Raw genomic sequence first — 23947 nt, forward strand, 5'->3', positions numbered from 1 at the left:
TCTTAAGTTTCGTAGTAGTGTTAGCTTGATCACAACATAGTTTGTAGCTGCAGAGTTTGGTGATGGTGAGCTGTCTGGCTCCCCTAGAAGGATATTCCCGCACAATGCTGTAGAGACTGATACTTCATTGTGCAGAGTAATGATGAAAGCAAGAATCTTTATTCCCTTTTCTGTAGCAACTGGCCGTACAATTTGGTAGGCAGGTGATCAGACATCGAGATGTAAGAGGCAGACACGCGTACAGCAGTATCACTACAAACTTGTTTTGCTTCATACTTTCTTCATGATTACAATTTGACATTCAGAGAAGAATGAAATTTAAAGGAACCATGAAATTAAATTGACTCTTTATTCTAACTGTTGGAACAAAGGCAGAAAGCAAACTAATTTGCAGCAAAAATGTAGAGGCTTCTTCTTGTACAGTCTATACTTCTCTGAAGCATACTATCAGGATGTAATAGCAATACAATGACATCCCTATCTCACACTTAGAACCCCAAGAGTTACATAATGTGCTTTATCACTGCTTTGGTTGTGGTAAAGCTGAGGTAAGGACACCAAGTAATTTACCCAGTCCATAAAGTCTGTGTCAGACAATGATCTATGATTCAGAAATCCATAGCTTGAAGTTGCCGAGTCCAGCTGATGCAGTGTATCTCTAGGAGCTTCCAACTTGTCTGAAATCCCATTTATACAAAGGAAGAGGAGGCTAGATGGCTGTTCAGGATTTTCTTTTTACTTGACATTGATAGACTAATGGAAGCAGTTTGCCTTCCTCATGAAGCCTCTGAGTATCAGTAGCACCTCCAACAAAAGTCCCATTGACAAACACTCTTGGGACCTATCAAGAAAATATAAGTTGCATTAGTTACTTCTTGGAAAAAAAGATAAAAATCTAAGCAAGCCCATATGGATTCTAATATACAGAGACAGCAGTTATGATCTTATGTATGCATATTTAATGTTACTGTACAACTCGTAAGTTTCCATAATATTTACAGAGGTGGGAAACTGTTCACATGCCCCTCGAAAGTGGGATAAAGTTGCTTTGTGGGAGACTGTAATAAATTAAAATAATTGAGTCAAGTGAGACTACATAAAATTAAGAAATTACAAGATAAGTGTTAAATACAATGGATTAAATATGCCTATACAAACAAAAACTGACTTTGATACTTCAGTAATCTTAGTGGCAGTACGGAAAAGATCACCTCAGAGGGAGAGCCAGAGGGTCTCAAGAGGAAGACACGGTACAAAACCCTTCTGCAGTACCTTGTCTTTAATTTAGGAGCTTGTATCCCAAGTTTACTTTTCTCAAAAAAATGAAGAACTTGATATGGTCATAACCCCTGAGGGAGGTGTGTAGTGCAAGTTCTTTCTTTGCTTGTTACATGTGAAAAAATACACTTACCGTTCTGCCACCAGTCATCTGTTCAAGAATGTCTTGGAAATGACTGCCATTTGTATTCATGTCCAGTTCTACAGCTGTATAATTTACATTCATACCCTCAAAAAGTTTCTTTGCCATTTTGCAGTAGAAACATGTTGTTTTGGAGAAAATCACCACACAGTTGTCTGAAATAATCTCCTGTATGTTCAAAAGAACGTTTGAGTCAGCATGCTTTGTTTTCAAGTCAGTATATTTTAACAGTATTGAACAGTCACAAAAACAAATACAGAAGTTAAAAATCTGCTATTATGGTAACAAATACAGAAAACTACTCTGCAAAAGGTTTCCTGAGGTATTTTTAACAGGGACAACTGAGGAGTTCCCAGTCATGCTACAGCGATGGCTGGCTACTTCTGAAAAATCTTCCAAAACACTGTACTTTAGTCTCAGTTTTTTAAGGTAAAGTGAAAAGCTAGTTTAGCTTCTAAATTTTCCCTACTTCTAATCTAGAGCCACAAGAATCATAAGGTGAGGAATGAACTACTTTTCTTTAAAAACAAGGAGCAGAACAGTGACTTCACCAAGGCATCTGTCAAGAAGATACACCACCACTATGGTGGGTGCAAAACATATCCACCCCACGCTGGTTCTGAAGAGCTCTGTGGTGGCCTAGCACCTCCTTCAGGGTTGCATCCCATACTTTCACATCAGAATGAAAATTGCTTCCCACCTGACTACCAAGAAAGTCAGTCTCGCCACCTCAAAAACTGCAGTTGCGCTTGACCAGATCCCAAAGAGCATCTGTGCACAAGCGCAGTAGGGAGTGAGGCGCAACCTCAGCAGTTTGCATAACTACATGGAAGGTAAAGTGACTCCTCCTGCTCCACTTCAGCTCTTCAGTAGAAAGTGTGCTCTATTCTTTGAGTAGAGTACCTGGAATCAGTTAAAACTTAGCAGTATCTAACTTTCAGGAATGCTATGATGATCTTCTTGTGGGAGCAGAGACTGAGGGGAGTTGGCATTCTCTACCAGAAGCACTGCTGGCACCTATGAATCATGGAACCATAGAATGGTTTGGGTTGGAAGGGACATTAAAGATCACCTAGGGATCATCATCATATGAAGCTGTGTACGACCTAGACTCGACTCCAAAACCGAGCAGAATCATTGTGGAGCGTGCAGTAGGACTGCCATGGAATGGTGCCAACCCTGAAGCCTCTTTTGCTCTGCAGTCACAGACCTCCTACAGTCTGCCAAACAAGCTGCATCTCCTTGAATTATGTTGTACAGCTTTCCCTGTCTGTAAGGCAAACGGGATGTGCCAGTGGCGAGCAGAGTGACAAAAAGGGGTCTGAGTGGGAGAAAGAAATACCTGTACTACTTTACTGTAAACTCAAGGTGAATTGAGGCTGTCATATAGTATCAGTACATTTACTTTAAAAAACAACTTTTAAAATATTTACTTTAGTTGATATCAGTCATTTTACAAGGTTTAATCTCCAATATTGACAGCAGCACTGAATTTGAGGAGAGGTCTGAAAAAACATGCAGCCTAGGAAGATCAGGTTCCAGGGCTGTAGATAAACAGTCCTGCCAGTATTACTTAATAAACAAGAATCAGGTTCAACATGCAGAACTTCTTTGTATAAATCCCAAGAGCTTTTAAGTAACTATGGCTTTTAGAAATGTTGAAAATAAGAAATAATTGCATAAATAACATTACCTGTATTTGACTCACAGCAGCATCATTAGACAATCCTACAGAAGCAGGCGTTCTATTCCCCATTCTAAAACTAAAAAGAAATTAAAAGTCAGAAATTCGAGCTTTGAAATGACGCTTTACAGTTTGCAAATTAAAGGTTTGCTTTGTACTGTTTAATTTAAATATTTGATGTGATTTCTCCATTACACGTAAGCTTACTTCAGCTGCAGTACCGACAGTCACACTAGTTCGTACACGCCTGAGCAGACGGACAGGGAGACGCGTGTTGCAGACTATCGGGATAACCAGACGGCTGCTTTTACAAGAGGAATGGTTTTCTTTTCCCCCAACGGTAACACAGATACGAGGGTCAAATCTGACACCGGGCCGTATTTGACGTCACAACCCGACTCTAACCGAAGGGACCGCACCCGTTTTCAGCAAAGGAGCGGGTGCCTCAGGTGTGCTGCTCCGAGGCCTGCACGTCCCGGTGCCGGCCGGGCTCCCCGGCCGCTCGGCTCCTCGGAGGCCGTGCGCTCAAAGGGCACAAAGATAGAGAGCAGGCCCCGTCCGATCGGGCTCGACCCAGGCCCAAGGCGCCGCCGCGCCGCCCCGCACCGACCGAGCGACCCACCCGCTCCGCAGCGCCCTCCGCAGGGCCATGGCCGCCCAGGGGAAGGGGCGGGGCTTCTCTGCAGTCCTCACGGCGGTCCGACCCCGCTCGCAGGCCCCCGCCCCGCCTCCCAGCCGAGCGTGGGGCTGCCCGCCGCGCTGCCGGTGTCCTGAGCCGCCGTGGGCCGGGCAGCACGGCCCCGCCCCGCCCCGCCCCGCCCGGAGGCGGTGGCGGGTCCCGTCCCTGAGGCGAGGGCCCTGCTCACGGCTGTGTCTGCGGCACAGAGCGGGTTGCCGCGGAGAAAGGGGCGCTTCCAGAGCGGGGAAGAGAGCGGTGCGGCGGCAGAGCAGCTCCCCGAGGCGGTGGTACGGGGCGAGCGGCAGCCATGCTGCGGGGACAGGCCCTGGGGGCGGTGGTGTTGCCAGTTGTGGTACGGCTGGTGGCAGGCTGCTCTTCTGAGGAAAAACCCTCTGGCGTAGGGGCCGTGCAGATGCGCCGAAGCGCTCCTGTCAGAGGGCTGGCGGTTAGGAGAGCGGATAGAGATGGGGCGGCTTTCCTGGAGGCCCCGGAGCGACTTCTGGCGGGGGGGGGGGGTTGTGTGAAAGCGCAAGAATTAACCAGTTTGGTGGTTTCGCTTTATGTGGAGGTGTTGGGGTTTTTCTTTCTCGCACTGTCTAGTAAGAGCTGTTTGGCAATATTCTCTTCCTTCACCCCCACGTAACTCGCCACGGAGCCTGGATCACTGGTCCGACACGGATGTCGTTGGCCGAGCGTACCCGCTGGGGGGGTCTGACAGGGGCTGCGGAAACTTCGCCCGTCCTGTTGTTGAGAGGATAAGTTTTGCAGAGTTGTGCTCTGGATCACTGCTCAGTAGTCAGTCCTGTGTTTTAAAAAATAGTGCAGGAAATCAACTGATGTGTACTGAAATAGATATATATATGAATGTTGTGTATTCAGACATGGTATATCTCGTTCCTCCAGTATTATAAGACTTGAACAATCTTTCTGGATGTTATTAATCTTAATGAGCTTACTTATGATGTAAAATTGTCAAACCTTGTTTCGCAACTTAATTTTTATTTCATATAAAACATTGGCATAACCTCTTAGACTACAGCTCTGTTAAACTAGTCATAAAATGCAGTCGAAACATATGACCTATGTGATATACTTTCATTTTACTCAATGGTAACACGCTTTCTCACTTCTGGTAATGATTTTCTGGCCTGATCTCCTGTGGTAAAACTGATGAACCCTTGGGTATCTAGTGCCATGTGAAAATAGTTTCTCTGGCATCTCAATTCTGATTTAGTGATAAAAATAACAGTTAACACTATGATCCCCAAAGCAAACTGTGGAAGCTATTTTGTAAACTCCCATTTAAAACTTCTCATGAAAGCATCCTTAAATGAAAACGTAAACTAGAACTACAATGTTTTCTTGAAAGATGAAAATGATTTTCTTTGCAGCCCTGTGTTGCAGCTGTTTATGTACCGCATCATTGCTGAGCGAGCAACAGACCACAGCACAGCTGCAATGAATGGCTTTGTTGTGTCATTCTAACATCATTGTTACAGTTGAAAAATAAATATTGAAAGTAATTGGTATAACTCATCATGTTACTAGGTGTTGTAGTATATTTGTGTATTAGACTATTTCGATACCATGTGTGAAATGTTATACTTGTGATATTCAGCACGCTGTGTGGGTCTGACACAAAGGGTGACACCACAAACTTCTCAGGACAGGAAATTATGTACGCTGATGACTTTTAGTCTGTTTTGTCAGTCTTGGTACATGCTACTTACGGGAAGAAAAATGATGCAGTTTTGCCTTTTGCAGATTTAAAATGGGATAACGTTTTCTGCCAACGTTGAAAAGTGTTAAGAAAATTCTGAGCATCAAAGACTAGAATAAGCCATCACAAGAGCTTTCTTCCAGACCTAACAGCCCAGAACTGGTGTTCCCCAGGGGACAGCGGTCTGTCGGGTTCTGCTGTGAAGTGCCACGCTTGCACTTTTTGTATGCTTGAGCAGAAGAAATTAACCTGGAACACGGAGAGAGCAAACCTGTGCCTGGCAGAGGCCTCCACCGGCAACTGTGCTTACAGGAGCTCCGTGAAGGGTGAAGAACCGTTTGCCCGGTGGTGTTACCATTTTTTTTCTTCTTCGGATGCAGAGGCAATAAATATTTTCCTAATGACTTTTTTTGCTATGTCTTTTGACGGCTTATTCTTGTCAGAATTAAATTGCGTTTCTGTGATGGATAAAACAGAAGTTTTTCTCTCCTATCCTTTTCCCCCTTTATGGCCAGGTTGCAGAAGATTTTCTTCTCGCCTGCAGCGTGAGCTGAGCGCACAGCCTCATCGAGCTTTTACACCGTTTCATTGAGGCGTTTCTGCCCCCGCGCTGTCCCGGGCACCACCGACCGGGTGCTGCTGTGGAGAACCGGCCGGGGTGGGGAGCACAGCGCGGCCGGGCCGGGGGCGGCACTGCGGCCGTGACGGGGGGCGTCGTCGGTTCGGGCCGGTCTGGCGGGGGTGGCTGTGCCCGGCAGCGGCTCCGAGCGCGTCCCTGCCGGCGGCGTCCGTGAGCCGCTCCCCGAAGCCATGGCCGGGACGGCAGGCCCGGGCCTCCGCTTCCGCGACCGGCCGGGGGCGGGGCCCTGCCCGGGCGGGTGCCGCCCTGAGGGCGGGGCCGCGTCGCTCCATGGCAACGGGTTCGGCGTCGCCCCCTGGAGGCGGCGGTCGCGCTGCTCAGGCGTTCGCGGCGGGCAGCCCGGGGCCTGTCGGCGGGGTCCTCGCGCGGCTGGCAGAGAGGCCGGGCCGGAGCGGAGCGGCGGCCGGCGGCTCCGGAGCGAAGATGGCGGACGTGCTGAGCGTGCTGCGGCAGTACAACACGCAAAAGAAGGAGATCGTGGTGAAGGGCGACGAGGTGATCTTCGGCGAGTTCTCCTGGCCCAAGAACGTCAAGACCAACTATGTCATCTGGGGGTGAGTGGCGGGGCCGGGGCGGGCGGCCGCTCGCCCGGGAAAGGGACGGGCAGGGGGCGGAGGGAGAAGTTAGCCCCGAAGTTGCGGGGGAGCGGGAAGGGGGGGGGGTCCCGCCGCCCTTCGCATCCCGCCGCGTTGTAGGGAACGAGGCGGGCGGGGGCGAGCGTCCTGGTCGCCGCCTCCCGGCAGGGCCCCTGGGGAGCGCACCGAGGCCGTGCGCCTCCTCTCTGCCTGGGCGCGGCGAGGTGCCGCCTGCCCGCCGGCGCGGTGCCCCGCTGGAGGGGGCGTCCGAGCGGCCGGCTCGGCGGCGTGCGGCCGGCACCCTTCGCGGCGCGGTGGGCGATGCCTCCCTCCCGTTGTGCGGCCAACAGCCCGGTCGGGCAGGGAAGTCTCGCCGGTCCCTTCGGGAAGGTTCGCGGGACCCCGCCCGGCGCCCCGGCCCTGGGCCAGAAGAGCGGTGGGGCCGGGGCGAGGCCTTTCTTCAGCTGTCGGCCTCTCCGTGCGACCTGGCGGGGCTGGAGAGCCGCAGCGGGGCCGGGTCTTGCAGCCTCATGCGATGAGATGGCAGGAGGCAGCTTCTCGAAGTTCCGCTGGGTGTTGTGTGAAAAGCAGGCGTTACGATTCTACTGTCTTAGTTTATCCAAGCTACTTCTCTTTTTCCTGGGGCAGGAAAGTCCCGTGAGGTCCAAACGGATGGTCCCTCCGTGGAGCCCCGCAGAACCGTGCGGGCGCTTTGCTCCTCAGCCCGCTCCTGGCTGAGGCCTCTTCCTGGGCTGGACCCCGCGCAGGCTGTTTCCTCCTTGTTCTTATCGCAGTACACACGTAGAGATAGGGTTTCTGTTGCTTAAGCGATTGCATTAGGTAAAAGGCTTATTTTTAGAAAACTTCTAGAAAACGAGGTTTTGTACCTGTTGAATTTTCTAGTGTGATATGTATTGCTTACAACACAAGGGAGGAGTTCCTTCTCCTTTCCTCTGAATTTAGTGGCTGCTTGCTTTTAACGTCCTAACTGGAAGGATTTCAATGAATCTTTTTTAAACCCAAGAGAAAAAAAAAAAGCTTATTGTTAAATATCAGATAGCAAACGTTTCAGGTACTGATCAAAGAGAGGACGTTATCCTTTGAAGCTTGATGGAAAAACAGAAGAACCTGCAGTTGTCTCACAAAAGCCCTTGTAGTTCTGTCTATGACCAGGGCTTAGTTTTGGGTTTAGTTTTCCTAATTGATACGAATAATAGTATTGGTGCAATATTCTGACTTCTAGTTTGAGAAAGGAAATAAACCTATTTGTTTATGTTAACTTGTAGAGAGATTTATTTTTTTAAACTGACTTTACTTTGCACTTTATTTAAAAACTAGAAACGTGGTATTTCATTAACTACGTCAAGCTTTCGGAAACTCATTTGGGATTTATTTGCACTTCCTGGCTCAATGGGGAATACTAGTAGCTAGACTGAAGAGAAAGAAAAATATTTGCATAAGCAGTTAAGTTTTAAAATTCTTGAAAAGTCTTAGTTCTGTTTTTGCTGAGCAGCTGTATAGGCAATTGTGGTGGTTTCCTTGCTACAAGTTACTTTTCCCAAGAAGTAACAAACTGGTTAACTAGACAGACACGTTTCATTGCTCTTCTGTAGGGACCAGAGAAACTGATATGCCTCCTAACGCTACTGCTGCTTAGGAGAGCTTGAATTAAGCCCAGAACTTGTTAACAAAAGACAAAAAGACAGCAATTGGAGAGAAAAACTTCATTATGTCCATTAAGGCAACTTTATCTTCATGGTCAAGAGGGAGCTGTGGGGGTGAGCTGAGGATGCTCTGCTCAGAACAGCAGCAGTAGCATCGTAACAGCTCTCTGTGTCCTCACCTCTTGTGATAGATTAGATGTCTTCTAGAATTTTGGGGTTTTTTTGTTTGAAGTTAGTTAGTACATCTTGGTTCAGACCAGCAGCTTCTGAACTTTTCCTAGGATCAGACTGCTATCAGTTTACGACATTTATTGTGAACCACTGTGAATCTTTATCGGACTAATCTTTAAATTGAAGACACTGTAAGAATGAGACCAGTTCTGCAAGCCATACTCAATAGCTTTGACACCGCAGTTTAGGAGCTGTTAATTGCTGTAATTGCCAGACTTATGAGGAACATTTTTAAAAAAACTTTTAAGAATCAAAACCTCCTATATTCAGGTCACTCGACAGGATGCAAACCGTGCTTGCAGTGAGCAGTTGTTAGTGGCTTAGTCTTTCATGAAGCAAATCTTGATTTCTGTTTTAGGTCTCCACAGCACAGTTGCTGTAATTGCGTCTCTGCTGCCAGAGACAGAGTAATGCAAGTCCAAACAGCAGTGGTGGCATTCTGTCCCTGCTAGAATTAGAAGTAGTCCCACCAGACATTTAACACTGTGGCTCCTTGAGCAGCTAAGCTGGCAGAAGTCAGCAGCGCTGCCCTGCACGGCCTTCTCCCTGTGCTAGCACAAGTGTGAGCCAAACAGCAAATTGGTCTGAGGAACTGCGCCAGGTTAAAAGTAACCTGGAGGGGGAAAAAACCAAAACAGAAATTCCCTTTAATCTAGGTTAGTTTCCAGATCATAGTTATATGAATATCCCTGCTGGTACATGGAGGCGGCTAGATGGTCTAACGCTAGGTGTGTCATGTGTTTTGATCTAATGGCTGATCTGTGGCTGCTGAAGAGTGATTACAGAATCTGTTTCAAAACCAAAGGAAAGGCTCAATCTAACAGAGAAACTTGCTTGCTTTGTTTACCCAGTAGAGGGGCTTGTATGCACAGCTGAGGAGTTTTTAAACAGTGAGCAGCTGGTCATGGGTATTGTAATCTGTGTGGTACTCTGCATGCCTAGTCTTGTATTTTTAAAGGTTACTGCCTGCTTTTGTGGATGAGACGCTGGTCTTTAGGACCTCTATAAAAATTAATGCTTTGAAACATGAAAGAGGAAATCAAGCAGTTAAAAATGATGAATAAAATCCTAGTGCCCACAGGTTGAGGGTGAATGGATGAGCAGGAAATAACTTTCTGATGTTAAAAACCAGTGGGTAAAACTTTCTTTCTTGCATTACGTAAACATTTTCTCCATTTTTTTTAAGCTGGAGGGTTTTTTTTGTTTTTGTGGGTTTTTTGGTTTGTGGTGTGTTTTTTTTATGAGAGATGCAACTCTTAATAACTGTTAAAGCAAAAATATAAATACCGGACTTTTTGAGGTCTGAATCTTAAGATTTTATTTATTTTTTTAAAGTAATTGATGCCATTGCTAAATATGGGAAATGAGAGAATTAATTTCTTTTGTTACTTTGTGTGTTTGTAAATTGAACGAAGTAAGCCACCTTCAGATCAGCTTGCTTTTAGTTCTTTGTTTATTGAGCAAGTTCTTTCTGTCTGGAAAATCTGAAAGGATCACAAGCTAATGCTGAAATGTCAGTTCAGATTTAGATTTTCTCCTTGCGTACAACTGCTTGTCCTTCTGACACTTTCCCTTTAATGTGCAGTATTTTGTCCTCCTAATAAAACATCCTCTTACAACTCTAATGAGCATGGGGATTTCTTGTGTGTGTGGTTTAAGTGATGAAGTACCAGCTGTGCCCTGCTGAGCTTTGGCAATGCCTGTGGCTTTGTAATACTGTATTTTCAAATTAATAGATAACCATTCGGTACTTGTTTTCTAAATTATGCCATTTATTGCTAAATAGTGTAAATAAAAACTTGATTAGATGACCAGCTGGACTTTATATATAATGTTCAGTGGATATGACACACTTGAAAGAAATAATGAGTTATGCTGAAGTGAGATAATCTAAAATGTTTGTTTTAAAATGAAGTGACAACTATATCGTATGGCATAGACTTCGCTTCAGAGCCAAGTCTATCTGAGGAAGCTTTTGTTTCTACCAGTGCTCTGAATATGTTTAGATAGCACCTTATCAAAGATAGCAGTGAAACAGTAAAGTACTCAAGCAATTCCTTGCTGAGGAATCCAGTTTTGTTGGCTGTTATTGTGGAGCCAACTTTTGGATTCTTAGCAGTTGAAAGATACATCTTCCCGTTCCTCTTCAGCAACAAAAGGTATGTGCACACCCCTATCCCGTGCAGGCTAAGTTTTTGGAAGGAAGAAACAGTGATAGAAAGATCCTTTATTCTACTGTTCTCCTGGTCTTTTGAATCACTTTTCTCTGCATGAATAAAGGTATATTGGTTTTCTCGGGCATCATTATGAAAGTAATGTTTTCAGCCTTACTGCTAATAATGCGTTCTGAACAGGTTATTGGACACTTTCGATCTAGATAATTTCAGAAAAATAATTGCAAGAAAAGCAGTAGTGGCATTATATCCACAGTATGGAGACTTCTGTTGCGTTTAATAGCTGATCGTGTAGCTCTTTCAGGTTAAAGAAAGTTATAGTTGAGTATTTTTTATTTCCTCTCCCTTCCCCCTTTGAGGTTGGCACTTCTGCAATGGTGTTTTGATGCTGCTGGTGAGCTGTGAGTAAAGCCGCTGTACTTGGAAGGAAAACGCCTTGTTATGGTTTTAATGAGGAATTTCTTCCTGATGTTTCTGATTTGATCAAAATTCTGTGCCAGTCTTAAATTTTATGGTGTTGTCCTAGTTTTCTGGTGAGTCGTCCTCCTCAGGCTTTGAGGTGAATCGACTGGTTGGGGACGGGAGAGCCCTGTCTGACTTGGAGCCGGGGTCCAGCAGGTCCCAAGTCTGGGCAGGGGGATGGATCTCTGGTATCACTGACTTCCTGGCCTCGCTGGGGGCTGTGAAGCTCACGGAAAGGTCCATTTCTCGGAGCAGCTGAAGTGTTTAGGGAACAGGTTTTGTTTTGAAACTGGGACAGGCATTGCTTCCCCTACGAAGTCTTCTAGTACCAGCATAAAGGGCTGAATGTGTGTGTGAGGGGGGGAATTAGGTTTGATGCACATGGAGGCAAGCTGAAACTATGTTTTGTTTTGAGGGATTGTTTTTTTCCAAATTGTTACACAGAACAGATTCCTTTTCAGACTTAAAAGGCATCTCTTTCAAACAAGCTGTTTCACAGCTGAGATGATGCTTCGTGTTGCTGTGGTCTGACTTCAGTATGGAAGTTCACTGTGATTTTGTAGTCCGTTTTGGTTTTGCTGGTTTTGTGTGCAGTTAGTTTCTAGTCGCTCCTTACTTTAACCTTTTGGCGCCATTTTGAACCTTTTTCTCTGTGGGCTTCATGGAATTTGTGTATTCCGAGTTCTTCACTGTGCTTTCTCTAGAGGTAAAAATTCTGTCACATTACACCCGAAGAGCACGTAATACTATTTTTTTTTTTTTTTCCATTTACGGTTCAGATATGTTCCTCTGGCTATCCCAAATAAGGGAGATGGTTCCTTTGATAATCGGAATAAATGTGGGAGAATGTATTCTTACAGTTTCTCAAGTCTTGCCTCTTGTATATTTTACAATCCATCCAGCTCTTACTTTGGATTATTTTGGACAGGTTTTATAATTTGTTCAGTAAAGAGGCTGCAAGGACATACATCCATCACTTGTATTTGTTAATGCAATTGGCAGTTCACTAGTTTGGCAATAGCCTGATAATAATATTACTGCTTGCTTTTTGAACTGTCATCTGCAAAGAAAAGAGCATTTTGCTAAAACAGTATGTGTATGAGACAGAGGTGGAGAGGTTAAATGTTAAAATCTTTGTTTCATGATTTTACAGGACAGGAAAAGAGGGCCAACCCAGGGAATACTACACTTTGGATTCTATCTTGTTCCTGCTCAATAATGTGCACCTTTCACATCCTGTTTATGTCCGCCGTGCTGCAGTAAGTAGACCATATAAAACTGTATTTTGTCTTGTTTTTGATAAGTATTGTGATAGTTATTTTCAGGGATCAATAGTAGCATTTAAGCGTATGAATTTGGCTGGGGAAAGGGAAAAAGATGTGCAATGAAGTGTGTGTTTAAGAAAGAACACCCCTACATAGGGAATAAATGACAATCCCTATCAAGGTGGAATATTTTTCTTGACAGTTCACTTCCTAACAGATTATCTTTCGAAACACCAGCTTGCATTTACAACAAGAGTCTGTCACCCAAATATGAACAGTAGTGGCAGTATTTCTCTTGATATTCTATGGTCACAGCTGTCTCTAGCACTACCTATTTCAAAAGTACTTTTGTCCATCTCTTCTCTGTTGTACGATCCAAATCTAGGTGATCTGTTGATGCCTGAGATTGCAAGGATCTATGAAACAGAGAAGTACAGCAGGATAGCCTTGGGGTGGACTCAGAAGTATGCAGTCTAATTAAAGAAATTATTGGATCAGCTCTACAAATAAAGATAGGGGACCTCTGAAGGAGAAAGTCCTTTTGATTTCCATTTGACTGCTTTCTATGAGCCCACACTTCATCCCCTGTGCCACGTGGTTACCTGATACAGCAGTGCTGCGTGTTGTACATGCTTGGAACAACAAAATTAAAATACTCTATTTCTGCATACCCACGCTGACTCCTGGCAGAGAAGTGTGTGTATGTTAAAATCTAGTTCTTAATCTTATTTGTGAGTTTGAAGCGAAGGAGGAAAAAGGCTATCCTCTCTTTCAGTTTTATAGCAGACAACATATTTCATTTTGTGTAGTTGAACATCCTCTAGGAAGTAATTGTATTTTTAGGCTTGATAGTTATGCTTTCTTGGGAGGCAGGATATGTGTTTCTGTCTTTGTGTGAATGAGCAGTTTTCAATAAAAGTGAAAAATCTTCAGCAAGAGCCTTTCTGAGGGAATAACAGTTTCATGTCAAGTCTGCTGTCTTTTCAGACTGAAAACATTCCTGTGGTAAGAAGACCCGATAGGAAAGACTTGCTTGCATATCTAAATGGGGAAACATGTGAGTGATGCTCTTTTAACTTAGACACATAGTGCGCTTTACTGCTTCATGTTTATGGGACATGTGAGGGGTGGGAGGGGAAGGATGGTTAATGGTGGTCAGTTTGCAGCTTAACTGAATATGTTCAGACTTCTCAGACGAAGTTAGGATTTCTTTTATTTTTCTAATTTTGTCCCAAACTTAACTTTTTTTATGGCGCTTAGATAGGAGCTGCATTCCTATGTGTATGTTTAGAAGTGAGCTACTTTTTCATTATTGCTGACGTTCTTTGTTTAATAGTTTTGTGTTAGAATGGTTAGCACTTATATTTTTTCCTTCTCTAGATTGTGGGAAACTCAGTAGTGCATTGATCTTGAGGCAATGAGTGTGTGGGGTAAAGTCTTTGTTATAATAAAATATACCAAATCACTGCTTTATCAGTCTGATAGACTTGCCTAGTATTCCATCATCTTGAAATTTTTTGTTAACCATAGTCAGGAAAGAGGTTTCTCTGAGAGAAGGATAAATATGGCTTGCTTCTGTAAGTTGCTCTGTTTTGTAGGTGGTCTTAGAATTTTAAGTATACTGGAATATGAGCAGTAAACCATGTTATATATATTTTAAAGGGGTCAGCAGGTTGGCTTTAGTCAAAAAACTAGACAAACTAGTAGATCTTGATTCCAGGTTATAAAGTAATTATCTTTGTGACTCTGTTTTCTTTTATGTGGTCTATACAGATCATAGAATCACTGACTAATTTATATTGGAAGGAACCACAGGAGGTCATCTGGTTGAGTCCCCTTTTTCAAAGAAGGGCCAAATGACCATGAGCAACCTGATCTAACTTCATATTCTGTCAGGTTCTGAATATGTTCCAATGCTTGACCACCTTTGCTACCTAATATCTAGTTAGAATTTCCATTTTTGCAATTTATCTGTTGTACTTCTTCATTATGTACTTAACTTTTGTACTTAAATGAAATGTTGTGTTTGATTACAGCAACCTCATCAAGCATAGACAGAAGTGCTCCACTTGAAATTGGTCTTCAGCGGTCCACTCAAGGTACAGTTTAACTAAAAAATAGCTTTGAGGTTTATTTTATGAAAGTCTACTACAGTCTTGCATTTTTAATGTCCTCTTTTTCTTGTAGTTAAAAGAGCAGCAGATGAAATATTAGCAGAAGCAAAGAAACCAAGAATAGAGGTAATGACAGTAACTGTCATCAATACAAATTGGGGTTGGTGGTAAATTACAGTATTTATCTGGTTTTGTTGCAATTCAGTTGGGCTGCCTGTCGTCTGGGTGCACACAGTATTTCTGTTAGTATGAACGTGAACTGGAAGGAGTTAGAACTTAAGCCTCAGGTTTAAACTTGGAAATTTAGTTGCTAGATGTATGTTGTTGTATGAAAGGAGAAAGCTTGACCACATGTCTGTAAGTACCTGTTGCATTATAACCTATCTGCTAAGAGCTATGGGATTGGAATAAAAGTGCCATTTAATGACTGATTATGGTTATTTGTCATCCACGAGCTGGCATTACAACTTAAATGCCAGGCTTATCTCTATCAATGGATACTTACTTGTTTTATCTGCTATTATAGCCTATAGCAGTATATGAAACTGTCCCTGTGATTACTATTTTCTGAAGCTGCATCTTAGGTAATTAATTTAACAGTGTTTTTTCACAAGTACCTCTTGAATGGAAGCAATGCGTGTAGTTATTATGCACATTGTGTTACTTAACTGCCTGGTTTTAAAAACTGTCTTACTGTTTTTCTTGATTTTGTTTTTTTTAAATTTTTTTTAAACTATGTTCATCCAGTTGTCTCCTCTGTGAGTTGTTATAAATCTGGCTGTATGTATTTTCAGAGTAGCGAGACTTTACATTTCTTCTTAAGAGTTGTCAAAATACGTGAATTCCATTATTCAAGAATTGGTTCTAAACATTATTTGTGCTTAGCTATAACTGTCAGAATCGTAGAAACTTTATGTATTCTTAATGGCACATGAGCAGATGATTGCTGTGAGATGACCTATTGGTGATCTATAGATTTTTGTTCTACATTACCGTATGTAGGTGTGATGTCAGTATGTTTTGAAACTGTAGATCTTCAGTCATAATTGGGAGAATCAAGAATTTTGCATATAAGCCTAATGAGCTTATGGCCATCGTCTTTGTTTTCTTGCTGCTCTGGCAGCTTGGAGTCTGTAAAGTCTGTTTTAAGTTATTTGCAGACCATCTCAGTGTAGAAATTCCAGGTCTAACCTGATACATGGGCATGATAGGTTTTGCCATGCTTCAGCCTTTCCAAACAGCCTTTTAGCAACAGGACAGGCTCGATGCTGATTTAAGTTTTGCGGGGAAATAAGACAGATTGAACGCAAGTGGTACCAGCATTAGGAAGCTGAAAAGATGGTGTAAAATTACGTCTCTGTACTGCTTTCTCAAATTACACGTCTGTCTCAAACCTGGCTTGAGTAACTAGAGGCTTCCTTACTCTTGACTTGTGTTTTATATTTACTAGGAATGCCATTTATAAAAGTTCTGCGTCAAGAAATAACAGTTCTGAACAGTTCTTTTCTTTAAAAATGTCACTGATTAAATATCTGGGCATATTAGAATGTCCGATAAGTTTACCTTAAATGTGTGTATTGTCCTATCTGAATGTGTGTGGTGTTTGCCAGCTTTAAGGTCTCTGATTTTTCAATTGTTTTCAATTGTCTGAGCAAAGCTCTTTGAGGAGATGGTAGTGCTTTTCATTATTCTAATTATACTTTATGGTTCTTGGGAGGGAATTTCCAATAGCTGTACAGTTAATGTTAGTGCACAGATCAAAAATAATTGGAAATAAAGATTGTCCTTGCAAATGTAAAAAAAGAAAATAAATATCTTTAATTTTAGTTGTATTTATTTTTTTAAAGAGAATGCACAAGAAATTAAACATTGCAGTTAAACATTACTGTTACTGCTAGGATGAAGAGTGTGTGCGCCTTGACAAGGAGCGATTGGCAGCTCGGTTGGAGGGACATAAAGAAGGTATCGTGCAAACAGAGCAGATCAGGTAGGAATACTTTTTCTTATGGGTAATGCTTAATTAAAGGACTGATAACAATTCTTGTGCTATTCAAGGCAGCCAATTTTACTCTATCCAACAGCTCTCTGTGGAAGTCACCCTCCCTTAGGTGCTATCATCAGTAACACCTTTGGAGGCAGAACTTTGTGCCTGGTCAGACTCCTGTTCTTGAGTGGAAGTTCAGATGTTGTGGCATGAGATTTGGTTTGACTTCATCAGTTGTCTCTTCCTCCCACCAAGTCTGCCATTTCTGCTTTCTTCTGCCATGGCATTTGTCTAAGCCATTGAATACAATGAGCAGAACTGCAAAGGGAAGCTGATTATCTCTTGGTTTCAAAGAAAAATATCCTGTATTGAGGAATGTCTTGCATGCAAAAGGAGGAAAGCATTGTGAGAAGAGATCAAAGGGTAACACAACCTCTGTGTGACTCCCCGCAGAGGGGAGCTTCTTGCTTCTGAAGAGGCAGTAGGCTACCAAAGAATAATGCACTGTCATTGCCATTAGTAGTACTCGCTATTCAAGTGCTTAAAAACTTGCCCATCACCTTTTCTCTTCAGTTGTATCCATCCAGAATTTTGCAGAGAATGACAGCTGGTTTTGAGTCTTTCACCATATCTTCCCAAGAGAGGGGGCCAAGAAACAAAATTCTTGCAAGATCTTGTTGATGCTAAGGATCTTGGGCTTAGTAGGATACCAGGCTCCAGTAGGTCATTTTCAAATACTCGGTCTTAAAGTAAATGTAGCTGCTTAGTTTCTTTAGTGTGTCATCTCCCATAATGTAAAATGGGAGTTGTGCTTCCTACAGTTAAGGTGTATGGCTACGAATTAATGTACTGCTTTGTCTGCATTAGATTTTACAGAGAAGTAGTTTCACTTGGTAGACCAACTGCCTTCTTGAGAAATTTATCTCCTGAGCATAAACAATACTGTGAATGCTTGTCTGTCCTGGGATTAAGTTTTACAGTTAGCCTTGCAACAATTAATACAGCAGAGTTGAGGCATTTATAGAATCTATAATTACACCTAACCACATGAAAAATACATATTTTTGAATGTCTTCTTCCTCTCTTTTGTATAGGTGTACTTAAAAGGAAACTATAGGGGGAAAAAAAAGAAAATCTGATTGGCATACCTGACTTAAAATCAGAAAGTCTAGGGTCAAAAAAAAAGTCAAAAAGTACACACATTGTTTTGTATAAACTAATAATTTGGATACTAGCTTGACTGTGTCACGACTTTGTTTTGGAGTTGTGAGACAATGCTGCAGTGGGGATTACTGAGTATGATTCATAATTCCTTTGTATTCTGTATTTACAGATGTTTTTTAATGCTTAATGTAAAAGTCTGCCCTTTTAAAAAAAGTGCAGATAACCTTTACAGGCAGTGAGTTTGAACTCCGTGTTTGTCACTGTTGTTACTTTAACAGCAACGCAGAAAAGTTCCCTTTCCAATAGCTTAGTTGTAAAAGGAGAATACTTCACAACCAGTACTTGTATTAGTTTTTCAATGTAATCTCAAAAAAAATCCTGTAAAATTGAATTGGGTATGTGCAGTTAGGATAGTGCAATTCAGTTTGGTTTTTTTTTTTCCTTTAGCTCACCTGCAAAACAATAGGGCTCACTGTTTGGCAACGAAATTCTGTGTTTCCCATTAAAAGTAAACAGATAAAGATGTTGCACTTTTGGACTGAACTGAGCTACCTCAAACACAGATTAACGTGGACAAAGTTACTGCCATCTGTTGTTTGTTTGGCCTACATGTTCTGAAAAGCTAACATGTCTTTCAAGTGGCATAACAGAACCTCAGCTGAAATTTAGATTAATGCTTTGAAAACCTCGGAGCAGCCAGGGAGTGACTGACTGGACACAAAACTGTAATCCACTGAAAATAACAGGGAGCTGAAATTCAGATGGGATTGGAAATAGAAGTGTTAGTCCTGATGCTTTACATTTGCAGTCTTTATTTCTGCTTGTTATAGTTGGGGGTTTTTGATGTTTTTTCTGCTAATACTGGGATGGAGTCTTTTGTCAGAAGTTTGATTCTCAGGCCCAAAACAGCAATGCCAAGTTCATGTAATCTCCAAGTATATGTAGGGTGACTATTTTATGATTTATAGCAGAGCCATGAACTTTAAGCAAGATGAAGTTACTCATTCACAAATTCTTTCAGAATTGTTTGTGCAATTATTCAGTTTCTTCTGTTATTTTTGCTCATTTAGGTCCTTGTCTGAAGCCATGTCAGTGGAAAAAATTGCTGCTATCAAAGCAAAAATCATGGCAAAGAAAAGATCCACTATCAAAACTGATCTGGATGATGACATAACTGCTCTTAAACAGAGAAGTTTTGTTGATGCTGAAGTGGATGTAACCAGAGACATTGTCAGCAGGGAGAGAGTATGGAGGACAAGAACTACAATCTTACAAAGCACAGGCAAGGTAATGCTCTGGATACCAAGCTATTTTTATGATCCAAATGACAAACTGCGTTTTCTATTTTCTGTATCTCTAGCTTGTTAACTGTAGGTGACTGGGAGGGATTAGGCATAGTGTGCTAGGTGAAGGTAGGCTTGGAGGGCTGTTGGCACAGTGACGGAAGAGTGTGTTCTTACCTCGTTACAGTAAGCCTAAAATGTATCTCAAAATACTTGCTTCAGCCATTTAAAAGATACCAAGTAATCGCTTAATTCCCCTTAAACAAAGCTGACTTGAGCCCTACAGCTGGGAGGGCTGTATGAAAGTACCTGCGGGTTTGAGACAGACAAAAGTGGGAAGTAACTGATAGAAGTAGCAATGTGTGTACGTTGAAAGTCCAAAGGCTGCCAAGCTGTGGAAAACACCAAAGTGATAAGGAGAGAAAATGCTAAAATGAACAAAACCGGAAAGTGTTACCATGAGAAGGCTTTTCTGTGTATTTTTGTCCCGTCATGTTCCTTTAATCCATGTTTTTAGCTGCACTTAGTTATGTGCCATCCACAATGTGGTTGCAAGCACAGCTGACAGCTTGCTCTCTTTGGACAGTTAGACTTTTTTTGTTGCAGTGCTACTTGGCTCTAAATTTCTCAAGGAAGCAGTAAGTCAATTTCTAAAAGATGGCAAATGTCCATTTTCCTGAGGTTATTGTCAAATTGCATCCTTTGCCTTTACTTCTTTAAGTACTGTCACAGGAAAAGAATGTTTAGATGTAGACGAGGTCCCGGTTTTCATTTGTCTTAATGGTGTTTTACGTAGCGCTCACTTTCACAACCTGGTCTCATGGCATTAGTGGTAGAATAATTTCATGCATGAATTATGGGGTAATTACTAGGTACGTGGCACGTACCTGCATACTACATGCAGAGTGAGTGTTGCTTTTTTGAGTCTGAAACTTGTAGCAATCTCACTGCTGAACAGAAAGCCTTTAACGTTTTAGTCACTGGAAATGTTTGTACTGAAGGAATCCGGATAGCTTTTTCCTCCTTTAGGGAATCATTCATGGCACTCATATCTTCACATGTCTTCTAAGGGAAACGTGTGAAAATATTGGGGAAAGAGGCAAATGTTTTATTGTAGTATGCTTGTCATAATAATGAGATGAGATAGTGATTTTAAGCAAAATTTAACATGGGGAGAAAGACAAGAAAAGAAATCAAGTTTGTTCTTGGACTCCAGCATGCAGTTGCTTTGACTAGCCTGATGAATATAACAGGCATAATAGCAAGTCTTTATTTCTGTTTGCGCAGGATTGCAGGAGCATTCTTGATAGCGTGGACAGAAATCATCGAATGATAATGTTTATATTTTTGTAGAAGTAACAGTGAGAGTAAGTAGATGGGGAAACATCACTTGTTACCCAGGGCTGTGATTTATCCCAGAAGAGCTCAGGGTTTTCTTTTTTTTTTGGTTGGTTTGTTTGTTTGTGGGTTGATTGGGAGGGATTTTGGTTAATTTTTTTTTTAAGAATCTTTGTGAAGACTTTCTCAAAAGTTGTTAGGAAACTCAGATGTATTCTCTCAGGCAGATCATTCCTTATCTACTTGGCTGTCCATTTAAAGAATTTTGATCAGGGAAGCATGATACCCTTCTGCAAATGCTGTTACGACTTTTCTGAACGATACTTGAATTGCTAATGTGCCTGACAGTGAAAACTTACAATAAAAAGAATTATCTGCTTGGTATAGATTCATCTGCAGTCTGTTGAATCCTCCTACAATGTTTAAAACAAAAATTGACTTCGGTAGTTTACATACCACATAGTGTCTGACTTTTTCATATCTGAATTCCTTTAGAACTCCTGAATGAATGGTAGCAAAGTGTGAGCGTCCCAAAATGTCAACTTTATTGTTTCTATCCAGAAATTGCTTCAGTCTGAGGCAGCTCTGCAAGCTTTCAACTCCACAGAGAAAAACTCGTGTGTGAGCTTTCCCAGTGTTCTCTGTAGTAAACAAAGATGCAGAGATAGTTTAAGATGCAAAAAGAAAACAGTAGGAAGATCAGGCCACAGCAAAAAGAAAATAAACTCTCATCCTTACCAACTTTCTGGTAGGTTTCCTCTGTTTTTGGTATGTTTGAAAAAAGTACGGATTCCTCCAGCAAGACGCTCCTCAAAATTCTATGTAGATGGCAATAATTTTGACTGTATTGGAGTATTTACCGTTTCTCCTTCTGGACACACTTTCTGAGTCTGAAGTTTGCTTTTTACTTCAAATAGCCTTTTTTTTTTTTTTTTTTTTTTTGCTTTATAGAACTGTTCCAGGATTTTTTTTTAAAGATTCTAGTGATACAGTGTTCTTTTTTTTAATATCTTTAAAAGTTTTCATGCTACTTGCATTCTACCCTTTTAGATGCTGCTTTGAATGATCTTTTGGTAGCATCTTCCTTGTTATGTAGCTCCTCTTAGTGAAATTAAATAGTGGAGGATTTTTTTTTCTTGGATGTAGGATTTTTTTTTTTTCGTTTACAAGAATGTTGAATTTGGGTGCATTGATACTCCTGTTGTAGCGTATTCTTCAGCAGTACGTCTCTAAAGTAGGTACTATGGACTAAACCAAGAGATGCTTTTCCTTTTGTGTCTACTTTGGCCAGTTGCTCCAACAACCAGTTGCTTATGACAGCTAAAGAATTAATTGCTGCATCGCTTCCCTTCTTGACATTTATCCAACCTACAAAGTAACTGCAATCTCTCATAATTACTGTTTTCTTCTCTGGAAGTCTCAGTACTGTCCCATTCATACTGGAAATGTAGCCCTAGTTCACCTGTCCTCTTTTGGTTTTAAGATTTCTAGAATTTGCATTTGTTTGCTTGCTTAGAACTTTTTGTTGAGGTATTTTTCCATAGTTTTCTGCCTGATTATTATGCAGTTCTACCTTCTTTTGGAAATACAGTGTTTGATTTAATCACTAGTGGATGAGTCATCCTGCACTGTCTGTTTTAAACATCTGTTGGCCTTCCCCAAGTCTGAAGTGTAGTCTTCTAGATTTTATGAATAATGTGACATTTTTATGTAATCACTTTTCAGAGCCAAATTGCATCTGTTTAGTCTAAGGGTTTTTTCCACTCATAGTAGCTTAATTTTAGAACTGTTTGGGAAGATGTATTGTTTAAAGCAATTCAATTTCAAGTTTGACTGAAGGCATGCAACATAACATTGCTGTTTTGGTGAGTCAACTGACAGTCTAACCTACTGAAAACTTAGTCAGATTTCAAAAGCAATAAAAGTACTTGATGCTAGAGCTGCTTCTGAATTCCTTTACCATTCTTTTAACAGCCACGATTGTTGGAAACTTTAAGACATCTCTACTGTTTGTCCTCACTCTTCATGCAGTCCAATTCTCGTTCTTAATCTTCACAAACACACACAAATATCAGGGTAAGGGAATTGCTATCTTCAGACCCAACACAGCTGGATATGCTGGGGGAGAGAAGTTTAAAGAAGAAAAAGCGGAAATCGTTTAATCTGTAGATGGGTCTTTGGACAAAGTGTCTTGCTGCTGTGTCTCGCTGGGTTTTTTTGGTGGCCTTTTTTGTATAAAGCAGACGTAATAGTTTTGGATGCTTGCTTACATCATGTTAGAAGGATATGAATGAGTTCTTGATAATGTAGTCATGCTGTTGACTATGGAACTCGTTTCTGAACAGCAGGTTAAGTTTGCCAGAGTTGTATATATGTTAAATCAGTTTGAACTGAAGTATTGTCTGGTGAAGATATGTCAGAATTAACATTGACACTTCTGAAACTGCAAATCTTAAGGGAAAATACTAGCAAAATAGTACTTTTGTAATTTCATTATTGAGAGAACTTCTGTATATAGAACAGGATATCTTTTCTGGTAGCTGAAGCTTTGAACCCATACATAAAATATTTACCATCATGAGTGTTTGGACTATTAAGTTTTGAATTGCTGCCTTGCAGAGGTCTCAGTTCTGTTGTATACTTGCTTTTAGATAAATGTCTGGCTTTTCTAAAGCAAACCATTGAACACCTAGAAAAAACTGTTTAAACTGAAATTGATACCTTCCTTTCACATCCTTCCTCTTTCTTTCCTTCCTGAATAATCTCTTGATTTTAATACATACGGTGGTGAATATTCTTAATTTTGTGTTATTGCCTGGAAAATACTACCACCACAGTTAGTATTTACATGCTTTGTTTTTAAATTAATGTCTTTTATTAGTAGGGTTGATCTTTTCAACAGTAACAAACATATTTGACCTAAATGCTGTGAGCAATCTCACAGTTACCTTCAGTGCGTGTTTTTTTTTTCCTGATACCTTTTCAGTATTCTTACTAGTGAAGTCACCTGTGAGGGGATTACAACCACAGTTGTTATTTCAGTAAAATCTTTAATATGATCTTGTAACTGGAAAATACCTTAATCAAAATAATTTTATAGAAAGACTAATATACTATTTTATTCACTTTTGACAGCTAAAAGATCTGAGAGTAAAATTTTGGAAATTTGAAAAGGAATTTGATTGCAAAAGCGATTTTATATATGGGCTCTAGGTGGCAGAATTGTTCTGTGTTCCTGAAATTCATAATAGTGGTGAATTTAATAGCACAATGGAAAAGATGAAGGTGTGCCAGGTTAATAGCAACTAGTATCCTCATTAGTGCTTTCAAATGGAACAAGCGTATGGTTTTTGAATGGCTGTGCACAAGTGTAACAGCATGGTATAGCTTAAGTTCCCAAACTCAACTTTATCCTGTATGAGCTTACATAGTAACACTGGGAAGACCACTATATTGCTATGAGGCATTTTGAATACTGCTCTTAAAGGAAAGATGGGCCAGATAATAAAAATTGTATTTATATTGAGCAATACTGAATCTTGTTTTGTAA

At 41.4% G+C, this 23947-nt stretch overlaps 3 protein-coding genes across 6 annotated transcripts in view; 2 read left to right on the forward strand and 1 right to left on the reverse strand.

Moving 5' to 3' along the window:
- Nucleotides 1–137: 137 nt before the first annotated feature.
- Nucleotides 138–4117, reverse strand: GLRX2 (glutaredoxin 2). Of its 4 annotated transcripts, none has more exons than XM_054834496.1 (4): nt 3727–4117; nt 3114–3183; nt 1412–1588; nt 138–841 (listed from the first exon to the last, which is right to left on the reverse strand). In XM_054834496.1, the coding sequence occupies exons 1-4, from the start codon at nt 3753–3755 to the stop codon at nt 722–724; spliced, it is 396 nt and encodes a 131-aa protein (XP_054690471.1). In that variant the 5' UTR covers nt 3756–4117; the 3' UTR covers nt 138–721. The 4 variants fall into 4 exon arrangements, with proteins under 4 accessions (XP_054690471.1, XP_054690475.1, XP_054690472.1 ...); XM_054834500.1 differs by lacking the exon at nt 3727–4117 and adding an exon at nt 3348–3719; XM_054834497.1 differs by lacking the exon at nt 3727–4117 and adding an exon at nt 3312–3719.
- Nucleotides 4118–6487: 2370 nt separating this feature from the next.
- The window catches only part of CDC73 (cell division cycle 73), a 107854-nt gene continuing 90394 nt past the window's right edge, over nt 6488–23947 (forward strand). The window contains exons 1-7 of the mRNA XM_054834472.1: nt 6488–6697; nt 12403–12508; nt 13502–13571; nt 14551–14613; nt 14702–14754; nt 16527–16615; nt 18847–19063. Of these exons, the coding sequence (XP_054690447.1) occupies nt 6567–6697; nt 12403–12508; nt 13502–13571; nt 14551–14613; nt 14702–14754; nt 16527–16615; nt 18847–19063 (729 nt within the window). The 5' untranslated portion in view covers nt 6488–6566. The remainder of the gene's footprint in view (nt 6698–12402; nt 12509–13501; nt 13572–14550; nt 14614–14701; nt 14755–16526; nt 16616–18846; nt 19064–23947) is intronic.
- Nucleotides 12599–13134, forward strand: LOC129209118 (ubiquitin-conjugating enzyme E2 D2-like). Its single transcript, XM_054832968.1, has 2 exons — nt 12599–12628; nt 12671–13134. The coding sequence occupies exons 1-2, from the start codon at nt 12599–12601 to the stop codon at nt 12989–12991; spliced, it is 351 nt and encodes a 116-aa protein (XP_054688943.1). The 3' UTR covers nt 12992–13134.

This window comes from Grus americana, chromosome 8, assembly GCF_028858705.1.
Source record: "Grus americana isolate bGruAme1 chromosome 8, bGruAme1.mat, whole genome shotgun sequence".
NCBI lineage: Eukaryota > Metazoa > Chordata > Aves > Gruiformes > Gruidae > Grus > Grus americana.